A 27,510-nucleotide genomic window follows, 5' to 3' on the forward strand; every position below is an offset into this window, starting at 1 on the left:
CTCCTTGGGCCTAACTGAGCTGTAAAGACTATTCCATTTGTTTGCCTCAGTAAAGCTGCCGTTGTTCTGTAACTTGGCTTCTGAGTCATTATTTGCCTCGTGCTTAGCCCAGGATCCAGCGGCCATACCTTCGGATGGTGTAGAGGTAAAACCCTGCCCTGGCGTCACAAACACAAGGGGTTAATGCCATCTGCCCCTGGGTTATAACATCTGCCCTTCATCACACCCTCACCACATTTGCATATGTTTTCCATATTTACCTTGTAAGAGAAGTATTTACCCTGGTCATCATAAAGGGAAGTGAGGCCATCAATCATATGGCACAGTATATAAACATGTTCTTGTTGACATGAAAAAAGTCCAGTTCTCGAGGCCAAGAGGGTGTTGCCTGTATGACGAACACTCTGCACACACAGTGATTGTCTCCTCCAGTGGGAATCATTGTGATATGAAGAGGCGATGAAATAAGTGTTTGGCCAAAGTCTATGTGGCAGGAATTGTTATTCTAGTCTAGAAAGTGTGAGTGACGCATTCTGTGCTAGTGTTTAGGAAGCCTGCACGCTGCCGCATCATATAGAAATTACATCCTGTCGCATTTTGCAGGATGACCTATCCTAATGGGGTTCTTCATGCAGATTGTTACATATTGTTTTTCTGGGCTGACCTTTCAGTTTACCAGTTTTCTTGGATCAATAAAGAAATATTAAGACAACATAGTTACCAACTATGGGCGAACGCCTTAGACCAACAGGCTCTACGGACCGGTAGATCATGGCGTTCTTACTGCAGACAGGTTAATAAAGCATAATGTCCATACTAATGTTCTGATGTATTATCTTTCATATGTTTGTTTAAACAATCTTCACGGTATTTTCATATATGCATGTATTCAGACAAGTAAATGCCAATATTCACTGTGCCAGATCAATAAATAAATACCCTGTGTCAGATTAATGCAAACTGGTAAAATGCATTATTAAAATATAGTAAAGTATAGTAAATTTGTCTGAGAGATGCACAGTTTTTATTTTTTAGTTTACAGGTAACATATAGCTGGATGAAATGTAGCTATTGGTGGTGCAAATTGTTCTAGAATTTCCTGCTGTGTAAGGGTCTGTTCACACTGAGTAATTCACAAGGAATTTACTCAAGTAATTCTTTGTGAATTTTCCGCTTCAATAAATTGAACATATCATCTGGCCATAGACTTTAAAGGGGTACTCCACCCCTAGACATCTTATCCCATTTCCAAAGGATAGGGGATAAGATGTCTGATCGCGGGGGTCCCGCCGCTGCACCCACCTGTAACGGCTTCTGGAACCGCTGGAGGCCCTAAGGCTAATACCATCCCGACCACGGGGATGTAAGATCGTGACGTCACGACTCCACCCCCATGTGACGTTACACCCGCCCCCTCAATGCAAGTCTATAGGAGGGGGCATGAAAGCTGTCGCGCCCCCTCCCATTGACTTGCATTGAGGGGGCAGGGTGTGACGTCACACGGGGGCGGAGTCATGAAGTCACGATCTTACGTCCCCCATGGTCGGGATGGTATTAGCCTGAGGGCCTCCAGCGGTTCCGGAAGCCGTTAAAGGTGGGTGCCGCATGGTAGAATGCGGGTGTCCCCAGCGGCGGGACCCCCGCGATCAGACATCTTATCCCCTATCCTTTGGATAGGGGATAAGATGTCTAGGGGGTGGAGTACCCCTTTAATGTATTTTCCGCTTTTCAGTTCACACTGCGAAAAAAAAATTTCTGCCCGACACTATTTTTGCGTGAAAAATTGCGTGGAATTCGTGCAGAATTTTTTTTTAAATTCAGCCCCTGAAAAAAAGGATGACACCCATTCAACTCTGCGGCCATTTTGACTAACAGCAAAAAGTTATGAGAAAAGCTTGTTCCAAGAAAAAAAAAAAAACAACTTACGGACAAAGTTGTCTTCTTGGTTGAAGGAAACTCAGCCGGTCCTTCATAAGGAATTCTTGCCCGCTTTGCCGGTGATGATCCACTAGTCTCCATTTGATTTAGATTTGATATTAGAGACCCTTTATATAGTAGTCCCTGGTGGACTTCCATCTGGTACGTAGTTCTTTTTACTGTAAGATAAAAGTGTAAACAAATAAATAAATAAATAATAAATATACACACACACACACACACACACACACACACACACATATATACATACACACACACACATATATACATACACACACACACACACACACACACACACACACACACACACATACAGATATACTTAGGAATCTCTTCTCTTAAATGTTCAGACATTTCTTGAAAATTATCATACATTGCTTTAGCTATGGACTCCCACACATTTTGTATTGGCATTCTGTTGCTGTGGTTTGGGTCCGATCTGTCCCACAACAGTGGTCTTGACTGAACCTGTAAAAAAAATTATATAATATATACCGTATATATTGTAATTCATTTTTGAAAAATTCTAAAAAAAAAATATGTAAACAGTGGCACTAAGATACAAACTACAACTTACATCAAGCCCTGATACAGCCTGTGATAGAGCTGATGCCCCAACCAAAAACTACAACTCCCAGCATGTTGGACTATATAGTAGTGTATAGTATAGGTCAGTGTTTCCCACCCAGGGGTACCTCCAGCTGTTGCTAAACTCAGGGCCAGATTAAGGCTGCCTGGAAGACGGAGCACTTCATTAGGTCCCCCCACATTAGGTGTGCAGTACAGTCCCCCCACATTAGGTGTGCAGTACAGTCCCCCCCCCCCCCACATTAGGTGTGCAGTACAGTCCCCCCATATTAGGTGTACAGTACAGTCCCCCCACATTAGGTGTGCAGTACAGTCCCCCCACAGACATACAGCCTCCAGCCATATACAGTGTATGGCTGGAGGCTGTATGCCTGTTTACTGCCCCACTTCAGTGTTCCAACCACCGCTCCTTCAGTCCGGGGTCACGATCTACTGCTATTGCCCAAGGACTATAGCAGAAGATCCCAGGACCGAAGAGGAGCGGTGATCGGAACACTGAAGATGACGTGCCGCTGGTGACTTACCATTTGTGCGCGTCTTCCTCACTGCTCAGCTCTGCTCTTCTATGAGCGCACGCACGGGATGTCAGTGACGTCCCTGCGTGCGCTACCTCCCGGTGGCCCCTGCGTCTTTAGAGAACGCAGGGCCGCAGAGAGGTAACCGGGGCATCCTTGTGTCCTGAAAAGATTTTTCGGGACACAGGGATGTCTCGAATGTGAAGGGGGCCCCCTGCGGGCATGGGGCCCAAGCAGGCGCTCCAGGAGCGTCAGTGATGATCCCGCCCTGGCTAAACTACAACCCCAATGCTGGAGCAACAGAACGTAGTATATAGTATAGGTCAGTGTTTGCCACCCAGGGGCACCTTCAGCTGTTGCTAAACTACAACCCCCATAATGGAGGAACGTAACGTAGTATATAGTATAGGTCAGTGTTTCCAACCAAGAGGTTTCTCCAGCTATAGCAAAACTACAACTCCCACCATGTTGTACTAAAGTTTAGAAACTACACCAGAGCACATGTTTGATTAGCAATAGGTAAAAACAGCCATTTAATAAATTTACCTCAGTAATCAGGATATCAAGATCCACTTGCATTTTCTTGGATATCTTCTTTTTTGACATTTTGCACCTATATAAAGGGAGATTTCTCTCACAGGTGTCTTTACTTGGGCTTTGCAGAGTCTCAAAATGGCCTATTTGGCCCTCCCACTAATTTTTCCCCTACCCTCTTCTTCCTTCTCTAATTTTCGTGCATATTTCATGCATATTTTGTGCATTATACGCATATTCCGCGCACAAAGAAAAATCAATTTACTAACTGATTTTTTTCAGCATTCACTTTTTAATGAATTACTCAGTGTAAACGCACCCTTAGGGTTTAATGCTCACTATGACAACCTCTCGGCCCTCTAGTTCATGCCCACAGTGATTATATTGTGGGCATGAACTAGTAGGCCACGGTGTGTTAAGTGAAGAGGCTGAACCAAGCTGGACTTTTCAAGACTGAGAGAATGCCTCTATGGGCTTTTTGGGGGAGATTTATCAAAACCTGTCCAGAGGAAAAGTTGCCCAGTTGACCTTAAAATCAATCAGATCACTTCTCCTATTTTTAACAAGGCCTCTGAAAAATGAAAGAAGCATTCTGGTTGCTATGGACAACTGGGCAACTTTTTCCTCTGTGCTGGTCTTGATAAATTCCCCCCTTTGAGCTTATTTGCCGATTTCTTTAAAGGGGTTATCCACCATAAGGTGATTTTAGTTCTTACCTGCCAGAACTTGGTATTTCCTGTTGGATTTTGTTCTCTAAACTACACATCCCACAGTTCCATGCTTGAAAGTTTGAGATCACTTTCCTTCCACACACACATCAGCCACTCTACCCAGTGTTTTCTAACCAGGGGGCCTACAGCTTTTGCAAAATTGAAGCAGACAGGCTCCCTCTAATCACCTGACTAGTGATGTCAGGTCTCGCTGCACTGCAACCTGGGAAATCCCAAGACATGAGTAATTTTGTATGCTGTTTAAATAAATATTGGGGTAAAAACCACAGAAGAATTGTGAGAAAACAGTCACACACAGGTAGAGACACTATATTATGAACTACACTAACAGCTCCTGTAGCATAGTCAAATAAAAGAAGATCCTGGAATACCCTTTAATGGCTTATAGCTTGCCACTGAAGCAGTCGATTGTTATAAAACTGGAATTTATAGATTTAGGGTAAAACAGAACTTTTCTACAGTGTTAAGTTTACTAGGCAAAATACTGCTGAAAGGTCAATTTTAGGCTGGGTTTCCACACAAGTTTTTTTCCTAGACAATTTTTTTGGAATACTGCCACTACAGTTTTTGAGCCAAAGGCAGAGGTGGATCCGGTAGAAGGAGAAGTAGAAGTCCTTCCATTATATTTCCTATTGAGTCTGCAGCTCAAAAACTGCAGTGGCAGCACTCCAAAAAAAAAATGTCAGAAAACAAACCTGTGTGGAAACCTAGCCTGATGAAGTAGCTCTAAGCTACGAAACAGCTGTTGCACCTTCCTGAAGAGAGGTCCCGCTGCAGATATAGCTGCACTATGCACTTTGTAAAGATTCACGAATAAACCGACGTTTATAAAGCAGAAGCCTCGTGAGTGCCATCCTTATTTTTCTCTTGGAAGTATTTTAATAATGTTTTTTAATAGTGTGTGTGTGTGTTTTTAACTTGCTTCACTTTTTTTTTACATTTTTTAGGTAGTGCTATTACTCCCAGCATGGAAAATGTTCCATAATGGGAGTAGTACCTATACTAATAGACAGTTCGTCCCGGGTGTCACTTCTGACACCCGTTGCGATCCTCCTATATAATGTATAGATGCGGGCGGGCACTGTCCCCTGCACTGCCGTATATATACACCTATTCATATTTCCCGCAGAGAGCTGTGATTGGCCGGATGGTTCCAGCCAATCACAACTCTTTGTGGGAAATATGAATAGGTGTATATATACGACAGTGCAGGGGCCAGAGAAGAGCGGCAATGCTGCCTGCTTCTATACATAATATAGGACAATCGCAGCGGGTGTCAGGAGTAACACCTGCTGTGATCTGTCCTTAACTGCAGGTACTACTGCTCCCAACATGGAGCACACTTGGTTCCATGCTGGGAGCTGTAGTACCTGCATTAATAGACAGATTGCAATATGTGTTAGAAGTGGCACCCGCTGCGATCTGTCTATTAATGCAGGTACTACAGCTCCCAGCATGAAGCTGAGTCTGCTCCATGTTGGAAGCGGTATTACCTGCAGTTAAGGACAGATCACAGCGGGTGTCACTCCTGACACCCGCTGCGATCGTCCTTCATCCTTCTGAGATGTGGAGAGGCTTTCTCCTGCCCTCTGCATCTGTGTACTATACCCCAGAATTTAAATTCACATCACTCATTCATATATTCCGCTAAGAGTGGTGATTGGCTGCCACCATCCAGCCAATCACCTCTCATGGAGGAAAATATGAATCAGTGATGTGAATTTATATTCACATCACTGCCCGGCCCGGAGTTCATAGCAGAGATTGGTGTACTGTATAGAGCATCCGCATCTCTGCAATATAAAGGATTATCGCTTCGGATGTCAGTAGTGACACCCAGGGCGATCTGTCTGTTAGTACAGGTACTACTTCTCCCATCATGGGACAGTCTGTTCCATGCTGGGAGTAGTAGTACTAACAAAAAAATGTAAAAAATAAAGAAACATTTTTTTTCTATCCCTACTCTGCATCCTTTTTTTTTTTTTTTTTTGTTACCCAACAAATTTTGAAAAAACTCCTGAGTCCAAAAATGCAATTTCCACTCAATGAAAAAAAAAGTCAGACGCAGAAAATTGCACTGCCGTTTTTTTCACACACAAAAACGCAGTACAAAAAACTGGAAACTTCGCCTCAGGGAGTATTTTGGAAAAAAAATGCTATATGGCATTTTAAAGTTTTGTTGGAGAAGTGGAAAAAAATGATCGGGCTCAATTGAAATGAATTGAAATCCCAAAGACCTTCTTTTTTACTTTATTTTTTATTTCTATGGATTTTAGTGGAGCGGTAAAGCACATCTTTTCCAGAAATGTTAAAAAGGATTGCCTCACTCTCCAGATTTGGTTGGGTTCCGCTGCCAGACCACCACAGACTCTGTGGATTGATATATAACACTGTTTTCCTGGATATCCCACCCTATTATTAAATGCTGTATTGTCCTCATTAATAGACTTCCACAAAAGAAAAGAAAAAAGAACAAGTGGTTTGGGTGTGTTTATAATGTGAGGACCACCAAGAACTTTCCTTTTTGGATTAAGGTGTGTTAAATTGGCTAAACTAAGGAATGGATTGCATTTTCCCAGGACCTTCCAATGCATTTTCTGGCCAGTTCTATGAATTCTTGAAGACCACAATTGTTAAATTAAGAAAAGTGAATGGAATCAAATGTTATGATTTAAAACTTACAAGGAACATTAGTGTTAGAGAACTTGACATCATTTTAGTAATGGGGGCAAAGGCATAATATTTAGCTTCTGAGCCCCAATTCAAATTCTGATCCTGTATTCCCCCAACTATCACTCCAAATGTATTGCATTGGTCATCTCACAGGAAAGGGCGTGAATACCATAGAAGCTGACCATGTAGCTGCTATAAGGCTCTTGGAGAGAAGGGGCTCAGCCCTGGTTAATCTGGTTCTTATTGCTGTTAGTTTTGGGCAGTTGTTTGGGGACTGCATTGTTAGAAAGAAATGTAGATATTGACCCAAGTGTCAAGAAAAGCAAGGGGGCATAAACAACAGAGGGCAAAATCAGATGCCACAATAGATCGTTCATTTCAGTCTTTTCTCTAGTAGCCTCCTTTTGTTATACAGTGTATACTCCACTGCTCTCAATGGCCCAGGTGTTGCAACATTCTCTGCCCCTTCAGTTACATCCATTCCTAGAGTTTCCAGCTTCCCATGTAAACCATCGGCTCAGTGGATATTAAGAGTGGGAGACTTGTACCAATAATTTTCAGTGATTTTATAAGTAACTATGGTTATTATAGGAGAAAGTCTTAGGGGCCACCTGCCATATGTAGTGACTAGACTCCACACCCCTCTTTCACCAGGTTATCAGACCAGAAGTCTTCTAGGAGCAGCTATGTTCAGTACACGCTTCCCATGTGGGCTAAGTCTATGGAGCTTCCACAGCACGCTGTAGCTTTTAGAGTTTAGACATTGGCAGTTTTGACTAGCTTTATTATTCCTTTCAAATCTGGTGGATTCTGCGATAGAGGCTCTGACCCTAGACATTTGATCGACAGATGTGAATACTGTTAGCATTGCTTTTGAATATGTAAGAAAGAGTTGTCTCATTGATATGGTGACATTAAAGGAAATCTCTCGACTTGGTATCTTGCTCAGAGCTGAAGACATCTACAAATAGCTGATGGGTATCATTTGTTTTACCTCTGTCTCTTAGCTGATGGCTTTTGCAAAGTTATAAAATTATGCTTACCTTCTAAGATGAAGAGTCATAGAGGGGGTTTGATGGCGCACATCAAATGGAATTTTCTTCGTCTTTTTCTTACAGCAGCTAGGGCAGTTATCCCTAAACATTGGCGTTCCTCCGCAGCATCTGTGAAGGTCTCGAACATTAATTGTATCTGTCGTATGGGGGACACAGGCAAGGTGTACAGATTTCACTGTACTTGATCTGGCTGCCTTGAGTTTCAAGATGGCCCTGATCTTGCTCGATGGCTTACATAAGTGTTTGACTATGGCTTTCCTCCATCTCTTTATCTCTATCACTCATTCCCCACCTGCTTTTTTTTTTTTTTCTTTTTGTTAATATTTTGTTTGTTCAGATTTTTTTTTCTTTTCTACACCCATTTGTTTGTATTGTATGCTTTTTTCTTTGTATTGTATGCCTAGTCAATAAAACTGAATTATGAAAAATGAAAAATTGATAGAAGTCAGGCTGAGCTGCAGCATGCATACCTCAACCTCCTCTATCCCCCACTCATCCCTGCTTGGCTTCAAGTGAGCCCTGGACATCAATCATGCAGAGAAAGGAGGAGGAGTGCATGCATCAGCTCAGCCTGGCCTCTTTGACACTTGGAAGAAAACCATACTTTTATAACTTTGCAAACAGCCATCAACAGGTATCATTTGTTTTATCCCCATATCCATGTCTGCAGCTCTGAGCATGATACATAGCTGACCAGTTCACTTTAATAACAGCACTGCTATTATATTTTTTATTTTTTTTTCTTAATCAATTGTGTAGCAATAAAGATGAAAGACCATTAGTGGTTTCGTAGTCTAGCTAATAAAACCTTTTTTACTAGTATAAATGAGGGAAAATTGTAGGGTGTTAATAAAGCTCCTGTAAACTTTATTGTATCCTCTTATTGTAACTTACCTCCGTGATTTGTTCAGGTTACAAATACAGTATACTTGGAACAGAATATAATGCTGTCAGTGAGGTTAAAGTATTGCTGCAGTTATGTCAATAAGCTGCAGTGTCTAGAGCTAACAGATTAATATGTATTTAAATAAACATTTTAGCTGATGAAAAATTAAATTGATAGGGATGGGTGATCTTCTAGTCATATGTTTCTGATCCTGGTGCTGCATTTCACTAATACTATCATAACCCGGGTGCACAGTAGGATCTGCAGCAGCAAGAAAACGAGAAGTTACCTTCTGGGGCCTAAAAGCTATTTCCTAGGGAACACCTTTTAGGAGATATATTTGAATATAAATATAATAGTAAATAGATATCTATAATTACATACACTGGACAGTAATATATAAATAAAATAAGTAGTAAAACAAACTTGGGATGTTAAAAAAAAACAAACATGCAATTCAGACTGCTTGGAAACGTATTCATCTTACATTTTAGTTCATGCACCATAAATGGTGCTTGTTGGTAATTTAAGGTGTCCACACAGATATAATGGTACCAATATGTCGAATATGTGTTATCCAAAATATCCACCAATTTAGGATATAATACTCTTGTAAGTACCATTTTCAACTACATCCATAGAGGACTGCATTCTTTTATTAACCTCTGGATTGAATGTTTCTAAAGAACCAATGTGTCCATTCAACCGAAATCCCTGAAGTTTAAGCTCACTTACTGATTTGTATCACAAAGAGGATAAAAGACTTTCAGAACTTTTAGTGCTTACTATATAAAAGTGTATATGGCAGGACGGTAGCTCAGTGGTTAGCACTGTTTCCTTGCAGCACTGGGGTTCTGGGTTCAATCAGACCAAAGGCAACATCTACAAGAAAATAACTGATGGTAGATATCCATAATAGGGAATATCACAACCGCACTCCCCATCAGGTAGATAAAATTGTGGTGTTTATTGTGGTTCACATGGCCAGATGCAGCAAACAAGACAACAGCCTTTAGTGCGTCTCTCTCTGTTCCAAGTCTCAACATCTTCGAAAAGTTTGTATGTTCTCCCGTGTTTGTGTATTTTCCCTCCTATATCCCAAAAAAACGTGTATTGGTCCCATGGCAATCTATGTACAATGCTTCAGAGTATGTTGTAAAAAATGACATCACATGAATTGGTAGTATATAAATACACTAGCTGAGTACCCAGTGTTGCCCAGTTTTTCCTTTCTAATCCTTGTTGGGGAGGAAAATCAACAAAGTAGAAAGCTTTTGACTTCATATCCAATCCCCAAATATTGTTGTCATATTCTAACCCCATATCCCGTCCTCCTATCCCGTCCTCCTATCCCGTCCTCCTATCCCGTCCCGTAATATGTGTACCAGTTATTGAAATATCTCCAGCCGTACAGAAGTTATGTGAGAACATACATTTCCCATTGATTTTCATGGGACTTTAAACAAAAATCCCGACCCTCACATATGAGGGTGGTTAAGGGTTAAATTATCCTATATTTTAAGTGGACATATAAGTAACATGTGACCAAGTATTATCGAAATATTTCCAGCCGTTTGGAAGTTATGCTGTAACATATATTTCCCATAGACTTGTATGGGACTTTAAACATAAACCCCGCCCCTGGCAAATGGGGGTGAGTAAGGGTTAAATTACCTATCCTATGTTTGTTGTTGACATATAAGTAACATGTGTGCCAAGTTTATGTTAATATCTTTAGCCGTTTGGACGTTTTTGTGGAACATGCACACACACGCACACGCACACACGCACACACACACACACGCACACACGCACACACACACACACACACACACACACACATTGAGTTTTATACATATACATTTTACTCTACTGCACATTCATAAATGCTGTAATATTTCTACTGTCTGATCCCAGAGTTTTTGCCTTTCAGATTTTGCTGACATTAATATTGGGATAATGATGATTGATATATTAATGTATTGGAGTATTCAGCCATGTGAAATGCAACAGCTCATGGGAAAGTATCATAGCTATCCATGATCCACAGGAAGGGCCAGCAGAAGACCTGCAGGCTATGCACTTGGTTAGGCCGTAAGACAATGTATGGAAGCTATCTGTGCATCATACATATTTCTGTTTGCTATATGTAGGGAACTTTTCTTTCATTGAAGCAATACAGTCTGCCTCAGTTCCTTAAATTTTCTCAAATTAAGGGTGATAGCATATTGGTTTTCATAATTCTTAAAAAAATGAAAATTGTCTATGTTGTTTTTCACTGACCGCCCAACATAATACAGAACTTCAAGAGTTAAGAAAGTTTGGAGACTTTTGTATTTATTCACTATAAAGAAAAGTATTGCTGAGTCATCCCTTTGTTTGTCTACCGTCTGCACATACATACATACATACATATCAGTGATGCAGAGTGATCAGATCTGTCCTCTGCAATATTGCCATTTCCATACCGAAGCTATGAATAGTTGCTGACTTGACAGAGAGCTGATTTTCCATACAGATTTTTTTTCCAGCAGAGGGAAAAGGGCGTAGATATAGGTGATGCAGAGGTGGCAGTGGTGCTCGTGTCCCGCTAGCTCATGAGAGGACACTATTATTATAAATGGCACTAAGGTAGGCTTGGTGACAAAAATGATGAAACGAATGCACATACCTTTATCTTATAGAGGGGTGCACAACCCATTTTGGTCCAGTGGGAATATTGTCAAATTATACTACAAAAACAATAGAGCACCAATACCCAGACTTTAGGTTGGCCCCAGTAATAATGTATAGAGAACAGAATAAAAATCACAGAAAAAACACAAAAATGGAAAAAAAAGTTTTAATTATAAAAATATATAGGTAATATTCTGAACCTTCCTTGATTACAAAGAAAGATGTTCTCCTCAGGATAGCATCAGAAAAGTCTGATGGGCAGCAGCCAGGCCCATTCACTTTAATGTAGCAAACACTATGTACTCATGACTATGTTTGGTCCATATCCTTAGGAGAAAGAGAGAGATTGTTAGTAACATAGTAACATAGTTCATAAGGTTGAAAAAAGATCAGAGTCCATCAAGTTGTGTGACTGATCTCTCTTGTATTGAATATATGGCCCCTTGCAACACTAAAGTATAAAAGCATCTTCCGAGACTTTCTTGTCAGTATTACTGCTACCAAACGGAGATCTGCAGTGTTAGACACTTATCCTCTATCCGCAGGATAGGGGATAAATGTCTTATGGCGGGGGGTCCGAACACTGGACCAGCGATCACTTATCCCCTAAAACTGCAGTACTCCTTTAAAGTGAAACTGTTAAAGATAAACCCTGTGCTACGAGGAGTAAGTATATGTGTGTGTGTGTGTGTGTGTGTATGTATAGATATATATATTCATATTCATATATTTTCTGGTTATTAACAGTGGACTTCACTAAAGATAACCCATGTTAAACAAATTGCCTAATGTCTAGATTGATTCTGTTGCACACATAATCATAGGCATACGGTGTCCATTTTAGAACATCGTCAGTCGTCAGCCACAACGCCATCCTCCGTCATGTGAAACGGCGTCCCGCCCCCTCCCTCACACCTGTCACCGTCCTCCTTCAGCCACAACTCCTTCATCCGAAACTACGTCGTCCAAAACGCTGTCATCCCTCAGACGAATCTCCCTCAGACCCAATTTCTGTTGAAACTGTGAAACTTCCACGTGTACTACAGACACTACATGTTCTGTATAGCAGAGCCCATATAGCAGAGAGCCGACACTGACTAAGCTCTGCTACACGGCAGGAAAGTTTTTCATCTGAGGGATGACGGAGTTTCAGATGAGAGACTTTAGGATGGAGGGAGGAGGGAGTTGTGGCTGACGCCTGTCGGAGATTGGCCCAAGGTAGGAGGCGGGACGCTGTTTCACCTGACTGAGGACAGAGTTATGTCTGACGACTGACGATGTCCTAAAATGGACACCGTATAGGTACACTCCCTAGGAACCAAGGTCAAGTGTACCCTGGGGTTGAGCGCTACCTATACCTCTACGGTTCAGACCCCCAGTAACATAAGTTGCTTGCGTCCACACAGGGTTAGCCAGACTCAATGCCATATGTGACCACACTATAGGTTTTTTACCACTACCTCAGCTCTCCTGGATTACTCCACCCATCCTCATTGAAGGCACCACCTTACACAACATTCATTTATTTCAGTTCTGTATTAAATCCCTTCCTTGGGAACTCATCAGGGAAATTTTATGGTGATGACCGAACCTGTCACAAAAAGCACCTATAACCAGATAAATGCATCAAACACAAATACAGTATGTGTTGTCCCTGTCAGCTGGAGTGATGTAGTGGACCATATGATGCGCTTCCTTCAGACTCCTGTAAATGTCAGACAGGTGCTGTATATTCTCCAGCAATAAAACCAGGTTACGTGATCTCCCAAGAAAACTCATGTGGCCTTTGTAGAATTCACTTCTCATGCATGTGCATCACATGACTGTGGGCGCATTGTGGAGTCGGTATTACTGCAGGAACAAGTGGGCCAGGTGGTCCGGGTATTGTCATACGGACACTAAAAATGTATTTTCGTCTTCTGAAAGGAAAATCATACGGAAGTGGATGTATTTCTGATGTCAGGGCTTCTTTTTCTCTTGGTGTTTAGTTTTATTGGAAGCTGCTTTTCATTCCAGAAAGGGTTTTATGCAGGAGAACAGGTTGTAAAGATGCCATTAGCCCCTGAAGATTCTTTTATAATGTAAAAATAGTCTATAGTGTGTATCATGTATTTCTAACACTGCCTTCTATCTGTAGGGGTACGGTCCACATTTTCCGATGAGAATACACACAGGGCTACCCGGCGGCAGCCATGTGTGCTCAGTGAGGTTTGGAGGCAGGGCCGTGCACGGCCCTGCCTCCAAACCTCACTGAGCACACAAGGCTGCCGTCAGGTAGCCCTGTGTGTATGCTCATCTCAAAATTACCCGCTACGCAGCGTGAAATATGCTGCGTAAGCACTACGTGGGACTGTACCCTAAAGCGGAGTTGTCCATTGTGGATTTTGTTAGAGGTTCTGGACAGGAATAGTTCACTTGTATCCCTTTTATAGCTGAAACGTTGCCTGTTCTTCCTACCTAAACCTTGTGGGAGAGGAAAACAACAAATATCCATCAGGACCCGTCGGTGTCAGTTGTGCTCCGACCTGTGGGAGCACAACGGCAGTGTGAACTTAGCCTAAGTAACCCCCTACTTTAGTGTTTACAAACCCCACTTTTTGTTTTCTATTATGTACCCATAGTCTTAAAGGGTACTCCTGTGGAATTTTTTTTTTTTTTTTCCAATCAGCTTGTGCTAGAAAGTTATTTAGTAAATTACTTCTATTAAAAAATCTTAATCCTTCCAGTACTTTTCAGCTGCTGTATGATCCACAGGAAGTTGTGTAGTTCTTTCCAGTCTGACCACAGTGCTCTCTGCTGACACCTCTTTCCGTGTCAGGAACTGTCCAGAGCAGGAGAGGTTTGCTATGGGGATTTTCTCCTACTCTGGACAGTTCATGCATGGACAGAGGTGGCAGCAGAGAGCACTGTGGTCAGACTGGAAAGAACTATACAACTTCCTCTATTGCATACAGCATCTGATAAGTACTGGAAGAATTAAGATTTTTTTATAGAAGTTATTTCCAAATCTCTTTAACTTTTTAGCACCAGTTGATTTAATTCCCCCCCCTTTAAAGTGTATTCAGTGTTACATAAGCTACTCCAGTGTTTTCCAACCAGGGTGTCTCCAGCTAAAGGCACCCTGGTTGGAAAACACTGAGCTACTCTGTTATGAATATGTGCAAATCTGCAGAAAGTGCTTGAGAATGCTCTTGAGGAGACATGACGGGGATTAATAGAGCTGTGACTGGAGCAGAATGCAGGGCCATTTGTCTACCGTGTGACGTAATCCTCCTTCCTTTTAATAATTGCTTCATTACCAGTGAATCTTGTTCCTTTCTCTGCGTTTTAGCTTGGAATTCTCCAGCTGTGGACGTCTCACTCTTTGACCTGTATGAGTGGGCCGCCGACTCTCTAGTCAGAATGTCCCTTGCTATCTTTCCTTTCTCTAAACACTGCTTGCTTTGTTTTTTAGTCTACCGGGTGTTTAACCTAAGACAGAGACGCACTGTGTACATTTCTTTTTCCAGATTCAGGCCTTTTTCTGATGTATGCAGCTTTTTTTTTCTATTTTTATTTATTTTTCCTATTAAGAACATTTAATTCTGAGCATTGAGATGTGAAGGACTTGCTAACTGTACATTTCATGCTTTAAAAACCATTATTATAGTTTAAATGCTTGCTATTAAATGAGTGTGTTTCTTGTTCCTGGAGCAGCTTCTTCTTATGAGTATATATAATCTGAGCTAATATGTCTGAATATTAATGCAATATAATGTCTTCAAGCTTAGCTCCGATGATGGTAGATAAATGTCATCACGACTGCGGAATGCGGTGGTGGTATCAAAACCAATATTTAATGTAGCAAAAAAGATTCCAGTTAAATGCAATTACTGTATATTCAAATCAGGATGCGTTTTGGCAAAAATGGCCTTCCTCAGCTGTGACAGCTGAGGAAGGCCATTTGTGCCAAAACCCATCTTGTATCTGTACCATGACCTGATGTGAATAAATGCAGTAATAGCATCCACCTGGTGAGTGCTGGAATTATTTTGCTACATTAGCTCCAATGATGGTCTGCCAGCAGGATACCTGTTTGAATCTCCCTTTGTTGCACGAGACTACAGCGATCATGATACAGGTTTGCTGGAAGTCCTATAGACTTAGGCAAGTCTCAGGCTACAAAGTTGTTGGGAGATTTAACCAGGTTTTGCCACCATTTTGCCATCATTGGAGTTTCCCATTTACTAATCTACTTCTCCATAAGTAACAAACCCAGCTAAGATCTACCGTAAATTAGAATTCATTGGACACTTGTTATATTATATGTTCTATATTCTATTAAGAAATGTTGAAAGGAAGAGAAAATGTGCAAAAAAGGGCAAGCAAATCTCGATGTAGTACAGTGTGTTTTTAAAGGGTTGCCAAGGGAGGACCCTGGGTTTTGCAAAAGAAAAGATAAAGCATACTCACCAGTCCTGATCCCCAGCCCCTACTGTTCCAGTGTCTCCCGGTCCACTGTGCTCTAAGCTTCTTGCTGTGTCTGATGATGTACTGACCACACAAGAAATGTCTGTTCAGTCAATTACTGGCAGAGGTGGTTCATCTAAGTGCTTGGCTGTGGTCAAATAGTGGTAATTGGTTAATAATCTTTTACACCAATGGTTACCAACTAGTGGCTCCAAGAACCAGGTGTGGCTCACAACTCCATGTTATATGGCTTACCATTGGAGTCCTGAGTTATGACCATATGTGTTGGCAGTTTACGTTTTTGGAGACCTCTATACACTAGTATTATACTAGTTTGAATTTTCAACAGATTTTTTTTCAAATTCATGCATTTTCTCTACATTTCCAATATATCTCCTTCATTTTTTAATAGCTAATCCTTGGGTAAATTACCTGATCATTGGGTCTTTGGGGGAAAGTAATGAATTAATAATGGGTCAAGTAATTTAGCAGGATGTTGGTCAATAAACTATTAGTAAAAATTACCCTTTCATCTCCAACTTATGCATGTTACATATTAACATATTAATTTTTTTTCTTTTTAGGGTTGTCCGCAGCAAGGAGGACTGGTATACCTACTCCCCGAGAACTGCCTACCCAAATAACAAGAGACAGAACAACCGTGCGTGTTCCGACCCCTACAGCTAAGAAAACACTACCCAGCCCTACATCTCCCAGCAATGCTACGCCTAAGAGTATCCGTGCTCCTTCAAAGCCTAAACAAGAAAATGAATCAAACACCAAATCTGGATTGGAACTGCAGGTTAAGGAACTCTTGGCGGAAGCAAAGACTAAAGATTTTGAAATCAGCAAACTCCAAAGTGAGCTGCAGAAATGCAAAGGCCCTGAGATCCTGAACCTTCTGGATACATCTGTGGAAATGCATCTTATGCAGGGCAGTGACCCTGAATTATTGATGAAAACTTTGCAGGACAAGAACATAGCTTTCCAGCAAGAGCTGAGTTTGCTTAGGCAAGAAAACAAGGACCTAAAAGAGAAATTAAATTGTTTTGAACAGTCACCCCTCTCTGATACCATTACCAGCAATGGGACAGATAGCAGCCTCATTTCTCCTTCCACACAAGGTACAAGCATGGGGAATAAGGCAAGGAGTCCATTGGTTGGTGGGTCTGAAATCAATCACTTGCCTGGAGAAGTAAGCGGTTTGCACATATCAGGTTCTTCAAGTAGCGATGTCACAAAAGCATCCCTTTCACCAGATTCAGATTTTGAGCATATATCTGATGTCCCTTCTAGACCAGGTTCCTCAGGAAGCATTCCATGCCAAGGCTCTAAATGTTCAACTAGTGGTAGTTCCCCAAATAATGTAAGTGACCTTTCTGTAGCATCCTTGACTGAAAGGATACATAAAATGGAAGAAAATCAGCATAGCACAGCAGAGGAACTTCAGGCTACACTACAAGAACTATCTGATCAGAATCTCATGGTGCAAGAACTTACAATGGAAAGTGAGAAACTAGTGGAAGAGAAAGCTTTTCTGGAAAGTTCCCTACAGCAACAACGACAGAGAGCAGAACAGCTCAGTCAGGAAAATGAGAAACTAATGACCCTATTGCAAGAAAGGTCAAAGACGGAAGAAGCACAAGTCCAGAGCAAGTTATTTGAGATGGAGAAGAAGCATACAGAACTGGTTGAACAGTCTCAGTTTGAAAGAGAAAAGCTGCTCAACATTCAGCAACAATTGACAAGTAGCCTGAGGAGTCTTGAGAAGGAGCACCAGGAGGCTCAAGTCATGATAAAAAGACTGAAAGAAGAAATTGGTAAACTACAAAATCTATTGGACATTGAGCGAAAAGAAAAATGCATTGTGTCCAAAGGTGTAGAGGACCAAAAAGTAATAACAGAGGGTCTAAAAATTGAAATTAATTGTTTAAAGGCTCAACTGGATGGAGAGAGGCAAAAGGTACCCGAAATCACACCAGTAGCAACAAGCAACCCAGAGAACTCTCTGTCTCAAGAGGGGCTGAAAACTGTCCACGTGGACAAGGAACACCTAGAGCTAACATGCTCAGAACTTCGACAAGAGCTCTTGAAGGCCAACAGTGAAGTGAAACAACTCCAGTGTCTTCTAGCTAAGGTTAGGTTGTTATATTTATTTGTCATAATTTGTTTCACATATAATGTCACACAGAGAGTAACATACTATTGATCAAAGACTAGTTTGCACGAAACTTTGCGACTTGACACGGTAGTGTGACAGCTGTCGGGGCCACTGGGGAGAATAGAGGGATAAAGGAATACTGCTTGTGCCGTCTTTTTCTCGCGCTGGAAAACAGCGGCACCCACTGGACCCCATTGACTATAATGGGGTCCACGGCCATTCTTAACGGGGCGCAACAGTAGTGTGAATGTAGCCTTATAAAGGTGTTATTTTATGCAGCTTGCACCAACTTTAAAAAAATTTGGGCATGGCCTGGAGAAAAGGGAGTGTGTCTTCACATGCCCGCTGGCTTTACTAAAACTTACGCTTGCACACAGGCCTACATTTTTGCAGAAATCTCCTCCAGCTCTTAAATAAATATTGTAGATGTCAGCAAGGTGCACAGGGCAGCAAAAGATTTTCACCACCAGACAAATCCAGTACGATCGTACACTCACAGGGTTTTACTTGTGAAACACCAGACTTAGGAAAATCCCCCCCCCCAGACTATTTATATCAATGTTTTTGTTTGTTTTTTCTGCAAAACAGCACAGGTGTGGGACATGCTTTTTGTGCCTTTCCTCCACTCTGGTCCTTATAAGGGTCCTAGTCCAAGGACCCTCTCCATTAACTAACAGTTCCCTAGTAGGGTGTATAGAAATGGGTTTACTGAATTGAACTACATCTTTTTGGTCTAGTGGTAAGCTATGTTATCTTTAGCCGTGCAACAAGTTATGCTTGAAACCAGTCATGCTCAAAAGAGGTATATTACTGAACATTAGCCTTCTATTGACCGACAGCATTTACCATGTACTAGGGCTGCACGATATATTGCAAAAGCAATCGAATCGCGATTTTTGCTTTTTGTGATATGGCGATAAGGCCCCCCGAGAAAACATGCGATTATCTGCTTGGGCTGGCTCCCGTGGCGGGGGCCGGCCAGAGCAGGTAAAAACTAATTTAAATACTAAAAGTCAGTGTTTCCCAACCAGGGTGCCTCCAGTTGTTGCAAAACTACAACTCTTAGCATGCCCGGACCGACAAAGTCTGTCCGGGCATGCTGGGAGTAGTAGTTTCACAACAGCTGGTGGCACCCTGCTAGAAAAACACTGAGTTAAGGGAGAAAAATATAAAAAAACTTATGCTCACATGCCCCGGTCCCTGCAGATTCGTCTCCGTTCGCTCCGGAGTTTCCTCTCTCAGTACAGTAGGACCTTTCCCTTTTCAGCCAATCACTGGCCGCAGTGGTGTCACATGTCAAGCCAGTGATTGGCTGATGGGGAAAGGTCTTGTACTGCAGCAATACACTAGGTTTCCCGGGTCCCTCGAAAGATTTGAAATCCGCCCGGGAAACTCGGTGTATTGCTGCAGTACAAGAATACAATAAAGTGACTGGAGGGGGAGGGGAATGTGACAGGGGGGGATGTGACAGAAGGGGAAGGGGGGATGTGACAGAAGGGGGAGGGGGGGGATGTGACAGAAGGGGGAGGGGGGATGTGACAGAAGGGGGAGGGGGGGGGATGTGACAGAAGGGGGAGGGGGGGGGATGTGACAGAAGGGGGGTGGGGAATGTGACAGAAGGGGGGGAATGTGACAAGGGGGAGGGAATGTGATGGGCGTGTGACAAGGGGGAGGAGAATGTGACAAAGGGGGGTTGTGACAAGGGGGGAGAATGTGAAATAGGCGGTGGGTATAAAATGTGTAGGTAGATGTGAAATGGAGGCGATTGGACATGAAATGGGGGGATTTCACAATTTTTTTTATTATATAGCATCGCATATCGCAATCGCAATATTTAGGCCCAAAATCGCTATCGCACATTTTTCCCATATCGTGCCGCCCTACCATGAACTGTACAGTGCCCAAATTGATCTAGTGTTTCCCATTAGCAACATACCCTAAACTAGAAAGTGGGATGAAGAAAAAGCTTAAAGGGGGTACTCATAAATGAAGTAAAAAAATGCAGCAGAAGCATATAGCATTGCTTACCTGTCTGCCCCAGTTCTGAAACCACCACAATCCATTAGTTTTAAGGGGGTCTTAGTCCTGTATTTCATAGTTGAGCAGTTGCTTAGTACTACAATTCCCAGAATGCATTGCTTTCCCTCAACTCTTCATTATAGCCCTTCCACAGCACGCCTGCCACTTCCAAACCCAAAGATGTTGCAGAACATTTCACAGCAGATTATCACACGAGTGAGGTTGATGAACAACACAGATATATATCTATATCTATATATCTTTATCTCAAAGGGAAATTTTGATTTTTGAGGCTGTGCTTGGCCGAAAACCTAAAATGCATTGCCCCACCCCGTTTTTTAAATATAGCTTTTGTCACATCTTATAACTTTTTTTGGGAATTTGATGTGACCAAAATCAGCAATTTTTGTGCTAATAATTTATTAATTGGGACTCCATAGACATAGACTCGAGCCCATCTCTATCAATGAGTTGGACTGAACCACGAGCTGGGGAGTGAAGCACACAGTTGCACGCTTTTCTGGGCTATATGTAGGGATCGACCAAAACTTATGAAGTCTAAAGATTATTTTTTTTTAAATGACAGTAACTTTTTAAGACAAAGAATAGAAGTCCTAAAAATCTAATAAATACTATGATTTATACAGTAATTAAAATGCATGTGCAAAAAGATAACATTAACCTGATGGATGACCAATTTGTAGTGCACTGGAACTAATGGAATTTTAAAAATAAATAATAACAAAATTAATACCAATACATGCTATAGTTACCAAGACCAAGTAATTTGTCCACACACAAAATCTGATATATAAGTGGAAACCGCAACGTAAATGGGCACTGTCAGATACAAAAACTTTTAATATGTTGTAAAGCATGCAAAACCAAAATGTTTTGCAATTGCTTTCATTAGAAAAATTTCAGTATTTCATACTGAAAGTCAAACAACTGTCTCCCTGCCTGCTTGGACGCATACTAGTCCTGCTGTGTCCATGCATCATCACCTATGTCATGGACACACTTCCTTGATTGACAGCTGTGAGCACAGGGCTCACAGCTGGAGGAAAAGTCCTCCCACTGTCAGCTTGTGTCCCGCTATGGTCAGTGAGGACAAGCTGGGAGTTGTAGTTTTGCTAATGCTAGAGGAGATGTGAGCAGACAGCATACTGAGGAAGGGGGCGGAGACCTGCACAGTGAGGCCACGCCCCCTCCCTTTGAGAGGAATTCAGACTAGTAAGCTAAATTAAAAGTGTAATATAAAAATAAATAAAGGTGCTAGAAACATAAAAATTAGATGTACATGGTCAGGATTAGGTACTGAGTGATATATTGAAGAAAATATTTTTTTTTTTGTTGGATCTGACGGGTACGCTTTAAGTATGGTTCAGTGTTACCCAACCAGGGTGCTTCCAGCTGTTGCAAAACTACAACTCCCAGCATGCCCGGACAGCCAAAGGCTGTCCGGGCATGCAGGGAGTTGTAGTTTTGCTACAGCTAGGTGCGCACTGGTTGTTGGGAACCACTGACTTAGATGTAGTAACTTTTTAGTTTACTTTATTTAATTATTTTTTTTTGAATTCTTTTAGTAAATAGGGCATTTTATGCTTTCATGGAGTCTCAAAAACCACACCAGCATGTTGTTGAAATGCCATCACGATTTTCGAATGCTTGTGAATTTTGGCCCGTTTTTTTTTGTTGGCAAAACTTTACCTTTGGAAAACTGTCAGATGTTAATAATCCTTCAAAAACTTCCCTGATGAAGCGATTCTAGTATAAAAAAGAAGAGATCCCCATAATAAAGCGTAGCAGCTGCGAGGAATTTCAATTACCTGCAGCTTCCCTGATGCCTGTCAGCAGACAGAGGCTGTTCAATGACTGCATGCCCTTTGCATTTTGATCAGCAATCTGCCTCATGGCTATGACCTCTACCGTACCTCCATATGCCTCCAATTTTATATGGAGGTGTAGAGTTTTGTCTTTGAGATTCTTCGCGAATTTACATTTCTTCTAGGTGAGAATAGCTCCTCATATACAGCACCCATCAGAGTATGGTGCCGTAGCACATGACGTTCCATGTGGCTACCTGGAAATTCGATTTCCCCTATGGTGCCTTGTTCTTCCATCTGCTTATGAAAGGAGGACATTCTGATAATAGATAAGGGTTAGCGGTAGTAATTTCCTGTTGTATAATAAACCTTTGCTTTATGATTATGACTACTCTAAACTTCATGTTATCTCCCAAGTGATAGAATGGAAGTTCTATTAATTTGTTACTTAGTTTCAAATAAAGTCCAGAGCCAGTAAAAAGGTAGTGCTGGACCGAAACAGACATACAAAATCATCATTATTAATTCATCCAAGAATCTTTAAAGGGGTACTCTGCCCCTAGACATCTTACCCCCTATCCAAAGGATGGCCGCAACGCTCCCATAGACATACATTGAGGGCACGTTGTGACGTCAAGGCTCCGCCCCGTGTGACGTCACGCTCCGCCCCTTCCATAGGCTTGCATTGAGGGGGGCAGAGCGTGACGTCACACGGGGCGGTGCCTTGATGTCACAACGCTCCAGCCCCGTGATCGACAGTAATCAGACCCGGAGCGAACACTCTTCGGGGACTGATTTTAACTGGGTGCGGCATGCAAGATCACAGGGGTCCCCAGCGGCGGGCCCCCCGTGATCAGGCATCTTATCCCCTATCCTTTGGATAGGAGATAAGATGTCTAAGCGCCGGAGTACCCCTTTTAGGGCAGGGTCACACGAGGCGCATCCGCAAGTATTTCATGCTACAGATGTGCTGGCACTGACAGCAGTCACAGAGGGACTGCAGAGCAAGATTTCCCGCTGTAGATTTCCCGCTGTAAAAAACTCCCTGCTCTGCCGCCCTCAACATGTTTCGCTGCCTCAGCAGCTTTGTCAAGAGGTAGCGGGCACCTATGCCCACTACCTCTTGACAAAGCTGCTGAGGCAGCGAAACATGTTGAGGGCGGCAGAGCAGGGAGTTTTTTTTTAACAGCGCAGCGCTGCCATTTACTAAGTGTGTACCTGCAGGCACACTGGAGACTTGTCTAATTGAACTGAACCAAGAAAGAGACTGACTGTCTTGGAAACATCCATTGATACAACTAATAGCAATAATAGAATGGCAAACGCTGTGTGCTTTTAAAGTCGTTTTTCATTTTTTGAGCACATTTAATTGATTCAATAAAGCTTGTGGGTCACACATGATTAAATATATGGGAAATAAAGGGTTTTTGGACTCCCTTAGGGGGGTCTATAGGAATTATTTTCTTGGAAATAACGCTCCATATATATCGGTCCATGTTAGAAAATAGTGCCAGGAACAAGAGAGAGAATTTAGTGGCAGCAGACCCTTATATATTAAGGGGGTGGAACAAAGCTCATTGGATAGCCAAACCTGTCAGTCCTGACCCAAGGGTATATCACATGACCCAAAGGTCCTTAAACCATAGCATAGCATAAATTAAAGGCACGTGACCTCTAAGGTCCTATACAGAGGTATCCTAGATTAATTAAATATATAAGTATATACATTAAATATTACCATATTAAGAGGTGACTAGGGGTTAGCCCTTCAGGAGAGCCCATTAGCATGGAGGGACTCCAGACAAAGGGACAGGACCGAGTCCTGTACCAGGACACCACAAATCTGTTGCTGTGAGCAGGGGACACAGAGCTACCCAGGACCGACTCTGCCTATAGGCAAAATAGGCAGCTGCCTAGAACGCCCTCTTGATGGGAGGCGCCGCATTGCCTGCCACAAGAAAGTTAGACAACCAGCATCCGAACCACTCGCTCAGCCAGGAGCATGAGGAGGAGGTTTGTTACACCGTGTCACCCCAGTATAAATCAAATTATATGAGGAGGGGGCTTGTTACAGTGTGTCACCCCAGTAGTAATGTAGGGTGTGTCAAAGGGCAGGCAATGGACGGAGTCAAGGGGGCAGAAAAATTAGCTTTTGCCTAGGGTGGGAAAAATCCTTGCACAAGCCCTGGAGCTTCCTGACCGCAGCTGGATGCTTGCTCTGCAGTCTCTCTGTGGCTATCATTGGTGCATCCACATTGTGAAATACGCTGTGGATGTGCCCCGTGAGACCCTGCCCTAAGGCTGGGTTCACACACATTCCCAAATTTAAAATGTACCTGAATCCTAGCATATTTTAGGGCATTTAGATTTTAATATTTTAGGTTTTTAATACCTAATGTGATGCACACAGAAAATCTTCAGCATAATATTTTGTATTAATAGCATTTTGTTTTCCTTGTGGTAAAATTAAAACAGAATCCTCACTCCAAGGTTGGTTGTAATTATGCTCCCGTACACTTTAGAAAAATTCAGCTAAACCTGCTAATTTTGCCATGACCTACCGACCATGTAATGTGTATGAGAGACTGCCGACAGAAGATATCAGGGGGAAGAAGGTTTGGTCACGTTTATTGCTACTGCCCAATCAGTTTGTTTTTGGGGAGATAAGATGCCACTAGATAAATAGCTGGCAGCAGCTTACCCCTCCTGCATCTGTTTGGGGAGATCAAGAACAATAACTCTCATCCGACAGCAATAGCACGTGTACAGTTTTTGAAAACTATAGGGTGGATTATCAATGAACAAGCAATGATGGTTGTGGTTTTCTTGAGGCATGTGCCTAAGGATGGCCCTGCAGAAAAGGATGCCTGCTCCTGAAGCATAGGATCTGCTTATAGTTGAAGGGGTTGTCCAGGATTTAGTTATTTGTTTCAGAAATGGTCCCTAAAGGCATTCAAATGACAAACCAGCTGAGTGATAAGCCGTCTCATGCCATAGTCATGGTTTATAGTCACCATGTGAAATGGATTTTATTTTCAACTTGGGTCGTTTTTTTTTTTTTTTTGTTACTTTAGTGCAGTGGTCTTCAACCTGCGGACCTCCAGATGTTGCAAAGCTACAACTCCCAGCATGGGGAGTTGTAGTTTTGCAACATCTGGAGGTCCGCAGGTTGGAGACCACTGCTTTAGTGCTTACCTTTCCTGAACCTGTGTGGCCATGTCCAATGCTGGCTCAACGGAGGGTGAAGGTTCCTCAGAGACAACTATGTCGCAGGATAGTATTGAGCAGCCCTGGAGGCGTCGCTGCTTTCACAAATTTTTTTTTTTTAATGTATTTTGACGCCTTTACATTTTTTGACATTGCTAAGCGTGTTTTCCATGTGCAAAATTTCTTGGCAGTTGAAATCACACACAGGACCGTGTGATTTTGAGAAAGTTGTAAAAATGACAGTGGAGAAGATGTAGCCAAACTTTGGCGCAAAAAGACACTGCGCCAAAGTTACGTGAAAAAAATAACACATAAATCCTTTGATAAATACCCCCCTATGTCTCTATATGAGATGTCACTCTATGCTGATACGAGTCTTCAGATCTGCTCACAGTACTTTTTCTGCCGGATTCTGATGACCCGTTCTGATCACAAGTCAATGGGAACTATCAAGATATTCTAGGACCCTTTACATAATAAATGTGGATGGATTTGTCTTATCTGTCATGGCGCTTAACAAAAGAAGCCATGATACCAGTGACCCCATCCTCCGGGATATGGCAATATTTTGATGTCTATACTACAAATCCTGACATTTGCAGTGGCTGGTCCAAATTGTTACAAAGGGTGTTTACTGTATATAGGAGGGTGCAGAGGTACCAGTTTCACCAAAGCTTTGCTGCCTGATGGAGCCTAAAGGTCAAACTGCCATATTAGACGACCTCCGTATTATAGCTGGTGCATGGTAGGTGGAGCCGTGTTACACATTTTACATTGATTTCAGGTAACATTTATGTCCTTGGCACCAGTCATAACTGTTTTAATGCCAATGTGTATTGTTAGTGCTGATGGACATTAAACTGTGTGTATAGCTGTATTAGGCTGGGTTCACACCACGTTTTTCAAATACGGTAACCGTATAAGGTTTTCCGCAAAAAAACGTATACGACCGTATCCGAAACCGTATGCATAGAAAATGCATTGTAAACCGTATTCCAAATGTTGTGTACGGTTGCATCCGTTTTGCCTTGGATACGGTTTTGCCGATTTTTCAACCGTAGGCAAAAATGCTGTCGACCACGTTTTTGCCTACGGTTGGAAAACCGTATGCGGTTCTTTTAACCCCTACCCCTACCCCTTAATTCCCTGGTTGAACTTGATGGACATATGTCTTTTTTCGACCGTACTAACTATGTAACTATGTAACTATGTAACATTGTTGTCTATGAGAACCGTACACAGAATTTCAGAATACGGTTGCACACTGTTTTTCTAATCCGTTTTTGGAGTTGACACATGCGCAGATCTTTCTAGAATTCATCCCAGACATCCCACTCCCACATCCTTTGGAATTTCAATAGAACAATAGTAACTTTATTAAATTGCTGGAAAACTAATTCCAACAAAATAGCAAAACCGTTGGCAAAAACAGATAGAACCGTACGTACGTTTTGGAATCGTATACGGGGAAAAACCTTATACGTTTTAATTTGGAGTCATATGATTGCATACGTTTTTTGCCATACGTTTTTTTAGTGGAAAACTGTATACGGTAACCGTATTTGAAAAACGTGGTGTGAACCCAGCCTTACCAAAAATCGGGAACCTTTTTTGGAGGCATCTAACTTGTAGTGATAAAACGTATTGTGTGGAGTAAAAGCCACAATATTGCTGAATGTTCTCTTTGGATTTGTGGTTATTTTTTTTAGTGGTCCAGGTGTTTGGAATAAGGTTCTAACTCTAGAAAAAAATCAATGTGTGAGGGATTGCTATGATCTGTGTTTTATTCCGTGTCCCGGAGGGATGGGGTCACTGTGTGTTAAGGATAGGGATGAGAAGGAAGTGGTGGGCAGCTGGATCTGGTTGACTTGTATATCAATGCCAAGCGGCACCCCCTGATGTGAAAAGGTCAGGGGATTCCAGATGTGCATGAAGTTTATGAGGTGAGTGGAATACAGTAGAATCATTTGCCTGATGTTGCCAAGTCTTGTGGGAAATGGCCAAATTATTCAATATTGAGATTTAATGGAATCCTGCTGTTTGTTTTTACTTAGAAATAAAAAAGGAAAAAAAATATTTCCATTTTACTTTTACGTTGACTTTTGTTAGCTGTTAAATTGGACTTTACACTTTAGAGTCATATACACTGTGTTTGTTGTTCTTTAAAATGTGTTTTTGTTATTTTATGCATGTTGATTGTATTAGAAGATTCTATTAGAACATTGTGAACATGAAAGGGATGCATTTCTAGG

The 27,510-nt window shown here is 42.0% G+C and overlaps 1 protein-coding gene across 8 annotated transcripts in view; it reads left to right on the top strand.

The window, feature by feature from the left end:
* The window catches only part of SPECC1 (sperm antigen with calponin homology and coiled-coil domains 1), a 417,974-nt gene that overhangs the window by 223,060 nt on the left and 167,404 nt on the right, over positions 1–27,510 (top strand). For all 8 annotated transcript variants that reach the window (XM_056559145.1, XM_056559144.1, XM_056559146.1 and 5 more), the window contains one exon: positions 16,630–18,182. In XM_056559145.1, the coding sequence (XP_056415120.1) occupies positions 16,630–18,182 (1,553 nt within the window). The remainder of the gene's footprint in view (positions 1–16,629; positions 18,183–27,510) is intronic.

This window comes from Hyla sarda, chromosome 2 (assembly GCF_029499605.1).
Source record: "Hyla sarda isolate aHylSar1 chromosome 2, aHylSar1.hap1, whole genome shotgun sequence".
NCBI classification, from domain to species: domain Eukaryota; kingdom Metazoa; phylum Chordata; class Amphibia; order Anura; family Hylidae; genus Hyla; species Hyla sarda.